Source organism: Gordionus sp. m RMFG-2023, chromosome 2 (assembly GCF_954871325.1).
Source record: "Gordionus sp. m RMFG-2023 chromosome 2, tfGorSpeb1-WG-v2, whole genome shotgun sequence".
Taxonomy (NCBI): domain Eukaryota; kingdom Metazoa; phylum Nematomorpha; class Gordioida; order Chordodea; family Parachordodidae; genus Gordionus; species Gordionus sp. m RMFG-2023.
Window position 1 is genome coordinate 48,733,009 of NC_088776.1, and position 12,258 is coordinate 48,745,266.

At 29.0% G+C, this 12,258-nt stretch overlaps 1 protein-coding gene across 2 annotated transcripts in view; it reads left to right on the forward strand.

Annotated features, from left to right (window-relative positions):
* Positions 1–1,985: 1,985 nt before the first annotated feature.
* Positions 1,986–12,258, forward strand: part of LOC135925449 (putative uncharacterized protein DDB_G0282133) — a 39,273-nt gene continuing 29,000 nt past the window's right edge. For both annotated transcript variants that reach the window (XM_065460776.1, XM_065460777.1), the window contains exons 1-2: positions 1,986–2,177; positions 9,234–9,542. In XM_065460776.1, the coding sequence (XP_065316848.1) occupies positions 2,067–2,177; positions 9,234–9,542 (420 nt within the window). In that variant the 5' untranslated portion in view covers positions 1,986–2,066. The remainder of the gene's footprint in view (positions 2,178–9,233; positions 9,543–12,258) is intronic.

A 12,258-nucleotide genomic window follows, 5' to 3' on the forward strand; every position in this document is an offset into this window, starting at 1 on the left:
TAAGAATTATTGCATATATAAACTTACAAAGTATTCATGAAAAAAAATATGGTGTATTAAAAAATAGGAAAAATATAATTAAGAAGCAACCCCCGACAATTAAAGAGTTTTCATGTATTAAGTGTGTTAATATTTTTTACTTTTATTTATTATTTTTTTAATAAAAATGAGTTCAATACAAAACGATTTCTAATTTACATATTTATATCTCGGATAAAAAATATTGTATAATTCTGGATGTACGTAAAAAAAATTCTGAAATATGAATCATTAAAATTAATTCTTAAAAGAGTGGATAAACGATAATTTTATAAAGGATTATAAAAATGAAACAAAATAATATTTTTTTAAAATAAGGTGCAGGGTCATTCAAAGAATAATTGAATACTTAGGAAGTAAGATCAGCAGATGAAAAAGATCCTCTGACATAGAAAACACTTCATTTGGACTTCGGTGTCTACAATTATTTTTCCAGAGGCTTTCAATTAATTGGAAAGTCTCATCCAAATGATTCTCAGTGTTAATGACTATGAACATAAAATTTGAGTTTTAAAAGTCGGAATATTTATGTTTTTTAATGTTTCGGTGAGGGCCAGAGCAAAGTGTGAATTATTTTATTTAGCTGAGAAACAAATACAAGTATAGTCTCAGTCTAATATAAGATAGTGGACACTCATTGTCCAAGATATCGTGTAAGGTTAGATCGTTGTCTGGGATGAGTGATTGGAGATTAGGAATACATTGGAAGATTTAGATAAAATGAAGGCTGATATAGGTGTGCATAATCGGAAGCGGATGCCCATCCCGATTTACTTGGTAAAGTGGAATTTAGCAAGACGGAAGGGGAGAAGTATATAAAAGCGATTCTAATAGGTTATTAATTTTAAGATAATTGGAGGCCAAATAATTCTCATTTTTGACTTTCATAGAATTTAAAATTTTCGGATGTTGAAGAAAGTAAGAAAAGCTTGGTGAACTGGAAAGAACTTTAATAATAGTGCTCGGTTGTTTGTAGTATTTACTATTAAGGGATTAGTTAAAAGGGTCTTAGCTGCCCCATTTCATCCTAAAAGAGTGTCTAGATGGGTGAAATTATTTATGAATATACCTTGGAATAGGTGAAGGAAAAGAGGTGGAAAATGGAACGGTGAGCAAATTTCACACTTGGAAACTATAGAAAGATCTGTAGTAGGGTACACGTTTTCAATTAATTTGAGAATAGATAGTATATATCCTTCGAGATGATTTCAATATCGAAAGACTAACAATTAAGAGATAAATCGATTTATATTTAATAACAATTAACTATGTACCTCTAAGTAACAGAAAGCTCGACTTAAGGGGTCTACTTGATGGTTCCCTTTCGCGATAAAAAACATAATTATAGAATTTTAAAAATAAAATGGTGGCATAGCTATAAATATAGTTTGAATATTTAAGGTAATTTTAACAATAAATAGGAACAAAACTCTCTTTTTAGATTGTATTAAATGCTTTTTATAAAACGTATTTTAAAAATAGTTGATTAGAGTTGGCCTTAGAAAGATAAATTAGAGCGGAAGGGGCCGAGGATTTAACCTTTAAGTATACCGAATCTTATTTATTAAAATTTTGAATAAGGAGAATCTATTTTACCCAATAATTTTTAGTGTTGTTAAATGGCTCAATATTTAAAAAAGGCTAACCCAATACTTTAGCCAAAAAGTATTATGAAAGACTGAAAATTTTACTCATAAGTGACAGAATGTTTTGAATATCTATTAACGAAAGCTTGAGGTTTGTTAGCCGTGTTTGAAGATCGAACCGATTAACAACACTGGGTTTCACTATGTAAATGGAGTCGTAGTTTATATTATAGTTTATATCATGATATCATATAATGATATAGAAAATAATAAATGATCAATATAAAATCATACATTTAAAACTTAAATAACGTTTAATTCTTTTAAATTAATATAGAAATATAATTATTACTACCCTATGCTACCATATGCAAAAGGGATAGTTGTTTCAAGGCGATAAAATATGGCTAGCTTTAATTCTCAGATGGCCACTCATTCGATATGATCAATCCAAGAAAATTCAGTGAAAAGATAGCACTTCATAATCAAAAGCAAGCGGAGGAAACAGCTGCTTTTGAACAAATTATGAAAGAAGTTGGATTAGCTACTAGGGTGAATGATTATTTATTGATTTATATAACTATTCCACAAAATATATTTATATTACTATTCTACATCTCTAATTTAGTAATTGACTTAAATTATATCATAAATTTATATTGCTTTAAAGATCACTCTTTTTTTTATATATTTATTTAAGCTAATATATATAAATATATTTAAATAGATTATTTATTAAAGTTTAAAAATTTAGATAACTTTATTTTGAAGCAGATATATTTATTCTAATTAGATGTTTATATAATATTTGATACCTTGGTATAGGCATAATATTTAAAAAATGCCTCAGTTAAAAAAAGTATTTTAATATTTAAATTTTATTATAATTTAATTTTCATTAAGCACTAATTTATATAACATTTAATTGAACTAGTATAATATTTCATTTAGACTTATTATTTAGAATTTATTATGATTATTCAAAATTTTATTTTTAATCTAAAATATAATTATTATAATCAAATCTCAAATATAATTATTGTACAACTATGCAACATTTCATTTATGAAAATTAAATATAAACATGTAGATGAGTGGGGGAAAGGGGTATGCAAACAAATGCCATGGGGAATTTGTGAGTTTTTGTAATATTATTTTAAATAACCCTTTTCCAAGTGAATATGCCATTATAAATAACAATTTATAAAAAATTATTTTAAAAAAAGAGAGAAAAAAGAATGTAAAACCAAAATTTTCTCCAAGGTCTGCAAAAGTGGCATAATATTTCACCCCCTTAGGAAAGTCCTGGCTCAAAGCCTATTGATTTGAATATATCTGATCTGCACCATTTTATACATATCTTAGTTATTTTAATTTTTGATATTTGTTTTTATTAAGGGATAGATATTTATTTAATATTTTAAAAAACTATATTATTAGGTATACTCAGGTTTAATTCCAGGACAGCTCTAACACAATCTTGAGGGTGGCAAAAATTAAATTAGAAATATTATTAAAATTATTATATAAAATCTTGTCATTATAGATAACTTAAAATGGCTAGAAAATGTGTAACAATAAAAAGCAGAATCTATTTTTTCAGGTGGGGCTGTAAAATGATATTTGTTTGACTAATTAAAAAAACTAGAGTTGATTTGGGGTACTAAAATATTATAAAGTTAGGTCACAAATTTACAGTATTAGAAGTTCTTTATTTATAAACATTTAAAAAAAATAATAGTTACACTATGCAAAACCTAAAATAAGGCAACACTTTATAAATATAGGATGAAATATTTTATTTCTCAATCATAATATAAATGTACATATAATTTCACACAAACGGGAATTTGTTTTTAAAAAAGGTTGAATATGTCAAGAGCTAACAAAATTATCATTTTGATTCATGGATATAACAATACTAATATGGGTTCAAATTTAAAAGCGTTTTTTTAGCTCTAATAACGAACTGAAACCTTCTAGACACTGTCTTGAACATTGCCGGACAGCACTTAGTTACTTCATTTTCCCAAACATTTATGATTTATCAGGAGGAAATGCTTTATTTGCCTTGTGTACCACATAATTGCGAACACTCAAATTTTAATTATCAACTTGGACCATCGCTAAAAACAACTTTTGAACATTTGGTAAAGGTCCAATCTTTATATTTTTCGCGAATTAGTATCGTTTATTCTTTTGGCTAATTTATATTAATTTTTTGAGTCAAATGAACAAGATTTGATTTACTATTTTCCCTGATAATTTGTTGTAAACAGCGTTTATTCCTGGATGTTATCACATTTTGACGCCTTTTGAGGCCAATGCGAGCAGATTTGATAGGATCAACTAGTTAATAGTATGATCCTGCGGTGGAGTTTTTTCGGTTTCTCCTTCACGTAAATCAAGAATTTTCTCCTGGATATATGGTTCAATTGGAATTTCACGGGACTTTTGATAAAATTCTAAAATAATTGTGAAAAAGTAAAGTTTAACTATTCTTTTCAGATGATCTTACCTTCACTCTGATTTAAAACAATGGCTATAACACAAAATATATATAAAAATTATTTTGGCCAAAATATAACTATATACAAAATTATACATGCAGAAATTGATAAAACAGGTAAAAGTGACAAAATGTAAAACGCCTCTTGAGCCGATTTTTAAAAACGGCTAACTCAATATTTTAGGCAAAAAAAATATTGGCTGAACCTCAAGATTTCACTAATAGATGTCCAAACCTTTGTTCCATTTATGAGCAAAATCTTCAGGCTTGCTTAATATTTTTCTGGATAAAATAATGTTTGCCTTTTTTTTTAAATCGACTCAAATGGAACGATTTTGCAGGCATTAAAAATTAAGACGATTAGACAAAATCTGATATATATCGGGTCGGTAATGGGCAGATATCAATTTAATATCGGTAATATCGCATCAACCTTTAAAACGTGGTATCGTACACCCCTATTTATATGAAATCTACTTAATTTAAAACCGACAATAATCTCTAAATTTAAAAAAATGTTCTATCGTTATTTTATTCATTTTAACCAATCAAAATTTTTGATTTTTTGACTCAGATTAAAATCGCTTCTGATTTCTGAATAATTGGCTTAGGTTCTTTGAAATCAAATGTTGACCCAAGTCAAGGTTTTCAAGCTTTAGTTTATTCGTTTTCTAGTTAATTATCTTACTTTAAGTATTGTTGGTTAACAAACAAAACAACTGTAATTTATTTGTTTTTTATATTATTTAATTTAAGACTTTGATATAAATTATTTGCATACTTACTTTCACTCTAACTTTATTATTTTCAGAGACTTACAGAGGGGCACCCATTTTTAGTCTCAGCTCGGGTTAAAAAAATTTGGAATTTAGGCACGACCTTGGTTTATAAAATTTATATTATGGCACGGTGTACATTTTTTTTATATAATATTTTCTAAATAGCATAAAAAAAGAAATCGAAATTATAAGAACCAAATTAATGTTTAAATGCCATCATGTTTTCAACTGCTTAATTGTGATTTAAATTTTTTTTAAATCGATCAGGTCTGGCCAGGGATTATTTTATTTTTAGACTCGGCCCTCGACTTTAAAATACCCCAGGCTACATTATTTAATATGTTGTCTTTTGTTCGAAGTTCTTAATTTAAAAAAACAGTTGAAATGAAATAGCTAACTTTCAAAGTTAATTCTTGATATTTCTGATAAAACTTTCAGAAAATCTAGTTTAATAATGTTTCTCGTTTTTAATATTTTGAATTTCTTGACCCCTTTGAGAAACGGTAGAAAACGGCTTACCCTGCATTCACAGTTAGCACCAACGGCGAAGTTTACAAAATATGCTGTTGTATACTTTCCCACGAACGCCAACTGTAAATGAAGTATGTATATTTTTTTTATTATTAAAATACCAAAATTTATTAACGTGATAAAAAATATTACTCCAGGCCGGGCCTTGCTGTTATAGATCAAAGTACATACATTTTTTTTTCGATAAATCAATTCCTCAGTAATATGTTTACTTCCATATCTCAATAAAAATATAAATTAAAATAATTCTTTATTCATTATTATAATGTTATCTCCTATTAAAAATATAAGAAATATTTTTTTAAAAATGTTCTCCTAAAAAAAATTTAAAAAATATATATAGAAAGAACACTATAATACTAAGCTGACGACACATTATCATAATTTTGTTTTAAAATTAGTTGTTTCTTTTCGATAGTCGGACAATATTATGATTGGCTTATTTAGGTGTTAATGTATAAATCCCATTTTATTTATTTTACAAATTTTTAAAATATGTCAACTTCATATTTTTTTATAAAATTATTTTTTAAGAAATCTATCTCATCAATTAAATGACTCGATCAATCAGCATTTTTTTGCTAAAACTTATTGTGTAATAAAATCCCTGAAAACTAACCACTAACTGCTCAACTTATCTTCCTTTGATTATTATGTATTTTTGAACACATCAATTCAATTTTACAGGAGTGACGAAAAGAAAAAAAACCCATGACTATATGTTAAGGGTGTTGCCACCTTTGAGTTTTACTGTTATATTACGCGCCTTGAAGGATTCGCCCATTTTTCGGTTTGAAGCCTTACCCGATTAATTCGAATCTCTACTCTTGGCCAGATATTTTGGAAAACGCAAAAAAGTATGAGGGGAGAAATGGGATTTCTGGTATTTGAACATACTAGTCCCGAATGATTATTCTCAATTCAATCCTGACATTAACCATAAAGTTTAAAACTAAATTTTGACACTAAATCTTTCTCATAATTGTTGCGTAATCGGCTAAAAATATTGCTTAGACTTAAAATCAGCTAAAACTAGGCATTAGATAAGGAGCTAGAAACATAAGTTACTTAACTTAATTATCAATTTTAATTTTTATTACGTAACGCTGACGGACGATTATCCGAGCTCCTTAGCCGATGCAAAATTTTTGATTATTATTTTAGCCAATTTTTCCACCTAAAAACTTGGCTATGCTTTTTTGGAGTCGGCTAAAATTAGCCTATTATTACACAACTCTACTTCACACATCAAAGATATTGGTTGATTTTATTTTTTCTAGCTCGCGCGTTTCGAAGCTGAGTAGTTTTTAATTGAAATGCTATTTTAATATTTAGGATTGGGTTCTTATTGCTTACAGTTGGGTAATTACTATATTTTTAGCTAGTGTTGTTAAACGGCTCATTTTGAGCCGATTTTTAAAAACGGCTAACTCAATATTTTATTAGGAAATATATTATGCAAGCCTTAAGATTTTGCTCATAGATGGCACAAAGGGTTCAACATCTATTAACTAAATTTCGAGGCTTAGACAATATTTTTCTGGCTAAAATATTGAGTTAGTCGTTTTTAAAAATCGGCTCAAATCGAGCCGTTTAACAACACTATTTTTAGCAGTTTAAACCAAGTTTTAGCCAAAAGCTATCACTTTGGGCTATAGCTCAAATTTGGAATAAATTAATATTAATTAAGATACCTTCCCCTAAAGATCGAGCCGACATTTGGCTATTACCCAACTATACTATTGCTACGCTTGTTATTCCATTTAAAAAAACTAGTTCTATTAATATTGCATAAATTTTATGCACTAAACCAAAAAAAAACATTTCCTTGATTAAATTACCTTAAAATTAAATTATGCAATATTTTTAAAACATAAATCTAAAATATCCATAAATAAAACAAATACTCGGATCAGATTAAATAATCGAAAAAAAATAATAACAAGATTCAAATATCGTTCTCAAACAAATATCGATTTTTAATTATTTTTTTTTTAAATGTTAAATATAAATCTTCCCCATATAAATCTGTTTTTTACATTATTTTTTTAAAAAAATACTATCGAAAATGATTTATAATAAAGTGATATTTTATGCGAACGTGAGGTGAGGTGTGTTTTGTTTGGCATGAGTTTGTTATGCTGAAAATTTATAAAGGAGCAACTCCTCTGAATATTTTCATTTTTTTAAAAAAAATATTTTACCGTAAATCTAGTTTATTACTACTTCTCATTTTTTTTTTGAAAAAGGGAATATTTATGGCTTTATACCGAAAGAAATGTTCTAATAAACTATCAAATACTTTTTTTTATTTTGTTTCCGCTATTTTGGACATCGATTTAAAATATTCGATCAGGACGCGGTACACCCTGGTTAGGGTTTCAAAAATTTTTGTAATTATTTCGTGGGAATTAGGTCAAAAAATTAAATAGTGACCGATTTCCTAGATCAGAATATGCCCCGGCCCCATGTTTAAGTAGTTGTCCCTGATTGGGTCCGGAACCTCCTTTTCGGATCGGATTTTTTAAACTTTTTTCAAAAAATAATAATTTTGGCTTTGATTGGACGTTAGTAATCAAAAAAGTGGGATAATTTTTAGGCTCTTTCCGGACTACGCTGGACCTGTAAAGCTTTTTAAAACGGAAAAGGATATAAAATTTGGCAATTTACATTGCCACTGCACTAGTTATACATCTCCTTATTTTATATCCTTGTAAGGAAAAACAAAATATGTAGGATAGTCATATTTTATATATAATAATACCATTTCAAAATCAAATTTATGGATAGCACCGGAAGATGACTATTTCCGAGATCAGGAAGCACCATTACTTGTGATGTTATTAATTTTCTCAGATCTCGGACAATACCGGGTCTGGGTTAGTTTAGTGCACAAATATAAAAAAAACAAATTAATTATACAAATTTTAGGATAATTTAAATTTGCGCTGATCGATTAATTCAAATTATATTACTTTATATTTTTGCAATTTTTTCTTCGTTTCATCTTATTGGCTTACCTATTGGTATAATTTTTTTTTTTAAATATCGCTTTATTATTATGGTTAAAATTCGACATCATTTTGACCAATTTTACAATAGAGTAATTTAAAAATAACAATATGGCCATCTGGTTTATATTATTACTGTAATTATTATTTTAAACACAAAAAGCATGATACAGGTAAAACTCACCTCCAGATATATGTTTACCATATAATGAAGGTCACGGTCCGATTCGACCGGACTATGGTCTTTATAAAGAATGATTCAGACCGTGTTCCTAAATAAAAAGATCAGCCCTGGGCCTGTCTATTTTACTCTTTTGTCATTTTTAAAATATTTTTATTTTACATAATTTAATTCTTGTTTATTGGGACTATAAATAAAATGCATCTTTGGCAAACTTATGGTTTTCATATTGCAAAACAAATATGAACTAAAAATTCACAAAAACTAAAATAACTCCTCTAGTATCATAATATAAATTGAATAATAAAGCAAACTTAAATATTAATAATTGACCGTACCATACTCTGTCCTCAAAATAAGTTCATCCCGGTCTAAGATATATAGGACCGGACCGTTGACCTTTACTATTTCCATATTTAACATTTTAATGATGTTGTTACTTTGAGAACGGTATCAGGGTTTTACTGCATCGCAGATTTAGGGAATGGGAGGGTGGCCCACTATAAGATTTTGTCTTCAATTGCGACTAAATGTTGAGTTATTTATTATAATAATTAGTAGACCCAATATTTAATTATATATAAAACTAACTTATAGCGCGATAATTCTCCTTGCAATAATAATTCTCACATATCGATTAACGGGTCATCTCTGGCGCCATGCGATAACAACTCTATTTATTACGGAGGTTCGTTGCCCAACGTTAACCAAGCTCAAATGTACAAAGGAATTATCGTGTCCAATTCTAGTGCTCTCTTGGATAATGGTTGTCCAAATACAGGGGTAGCTAGAACCAACGGGTGGCTAAATACCCCTATGTCCCCAACGAAGCATGAAATAAATATGGCTAAATTGCATCAACGGGATTTTAAAAGTCATCAAAATATGGTGGGGATCGATTTGCAAGTATAATGCAGTTTTATGTACTCTCAATATTAGGGGGATAGGGAGTAGGTTTTTTTTGGTAGTTTTACACCATCGAACCTGTTTTTGCAGGTCCGATCAAAAAATATTAGTTTTTTTTCGTAAATTTTTTTTTCTGAATACAAGATTTTTGATCAAATTTTGTTCAAAATTCCAAATTTTTTTTTTCAGAGAATAATCTTTCATGACGAAATCATTAAAATAAATTACTTTTCCTAATTTAGAGATTTTATTTAAAAAATTTATGGAGAAAAAAAAGTATAGTATCTTTAAATGCTCATTTAAAAATAATGCTCTATTGGAACCAATTTTTTCCCCGATGTTGGTTAATGACCGGTGCAGTTATATTATCTCAATATGTTTTTATTGAATCAGGTTATGTTTTATTTTACTTTAATAAAATAATTACATATTGATATACTTCTAAAAATAATTAAATAAGTTAAAACCTAAATTACATGATACGTGATATTAGGCGCACTAGCCTAAACGTCATATATATATATACCAGAGATATATATATATATACAACAGAGCAACGCTTGGTTCTCTCATGAAAAGCCGATCAAACTGGGATAAAAGATGGGAAATAATTAAGAGGACCATCCACTAGGCAGGCCGCAGTTACCTTTGCGCGCAAGGGGCAAAGACCCTTACTTAAACGCCCATGGGAAATAAGAGGAGAGGTAAAAAGCCCATGCCCGATTAAATAAAAAATTTGATTATGGGAGGGTTATATTGGCTATATTCATTTTACTATTAATTAGTATGTGAGAAAACCTAGAAATAAACATGATTAAATAAAATAAATACCAGTACAAATACAGTACTATATCTTATTCTTCCAAAAAATTTTGCACTGGATGAAACGCACCATGTCTATTATTTTTCTGTCAAAACCTAAATTCAGTTTTGAATATATATTAAATGAATGCATGAGAAGTTATATCATATGTTTTTAAATTAATTAAATAATATATTATAAAACCCGACGAGGCTTAATATCCTTTAAAAAGAGGTCGGGTCCATCTGATAAGACTTATAATTCTACATCAGACAACCTCATTAGCAAGTAAAAGAATGCTTGATAAAAAGACACTAATGCCCTCTAGGTAGTAAAATCTTTACCATTAATTTAAAATGATAGATCATATGATTGGAAGATTTTTTTACGGTTCATGTTACAATAAATAATTCTAAATTATTTTAATATTTGATTTGGTAATAACCATATTGCAAAAATAAATTTAGAAAGATAAATAAATACCTTATATCATCACCTAAAAATGATTTGTTTAAATTTGATTTGATTATCAAAAAATACTTCCCAGGAGAAGATATCGCCGCGCAACACAAGCTACTAATCATGGATTTACAAATCTCAAATAAATCCACTCAAAATAAGATAAAACTGGAACCATGCATCAAATGGGGCAAATTAAAAACAATGACAGATGCCTTTGCAATCAATGCAAACATTGAAACAATAAATTGCTCACAAGTCAGTGAAAAAATCTGGACAGACCTTTCATCCAGATTAATAAACACTGCAAAATCGACGCTAGGCTTGACAAGAGGAGGCAACAAATCACACAAAGAACTATGGTGGTGGAATCAAGAGGTACAAACCACTATACAGGAGAAAAAAGCCCTTTATAAAATATGGTACAAATCCAAAAATGCAGATGACAAGTCAAGATACAAAAAATCCAAGAGATTAGCTACAAAGGCGGTGGCTAGGGCCAAATCTATGGCATACGATGACATGTACGAAGATCTACATGCCAAAGAAGGGCAAAATAAAATATACAGATTAGCCAAACAGCGAGAAAAGAACTCTAGGGATATAAACGGAGCTCTGAAAGTAATCAAAAATAAAGATGGGAAATTGATAATAAAGGAAAAAGAAATAATGAATAGATGGAAAGAATATTTTCAGGAGCTTCTCAACTTTAATTCCCACATATTGCATCTCGATGAACACTCCCCTTGTCAAAACCTTGTACAACCTATAACGGAACAAGAAATAATCACATGCCTCAAGCATATGAAAAACAACAAAGCTAGGGGTCCAGACGATATTTCAATAGAAAGCCTTAAAGCACTAGGAGATGATGGAATACATCTCCTCACAAATCTGTACAATAAAATACTTGGAAATGAAGAGGTTCCCCAAAAATGGAGGAAGAGCTATCTAGTTCCTATCTTCAAAAATAAAGGGGATCCACACAATTGTCGAAATTACAGGGGCATAAAACTAATGTCACACTGTCTAAAACTATACGAAAAAATAATAGAAAAAAGATTAAGAGATATAATCGAAATAGGAGAGACACAGTTTGGCTTTATGCCTGGAAGATCAACAACCGATGCTATCCATGCAATTAGGCAAATGAGTGAAAAATACAGAGAAAAGAACAAAAAGCTACACATGGTCTTTCTCGATCTAGAAAAGGCCTTAGATAGAATCCCAAGAAAACTTATCTGGTGGGCGCTACGCCACAAAAAAAGTTCCCGAAAAATATATAAGAATAATACAGGATATGTATATGGGACATACAACAATGGTCCGTAGCACAACAGGTACTTCAGCAGGCTTCACAATAGCCGAAGGAGTTCATCAAGGGTCGGCTCTCAGCTCACTTCTCTTCATTACAGTAATAGATGTATTAGCACAGTCTATACCTCAAACAGTCCC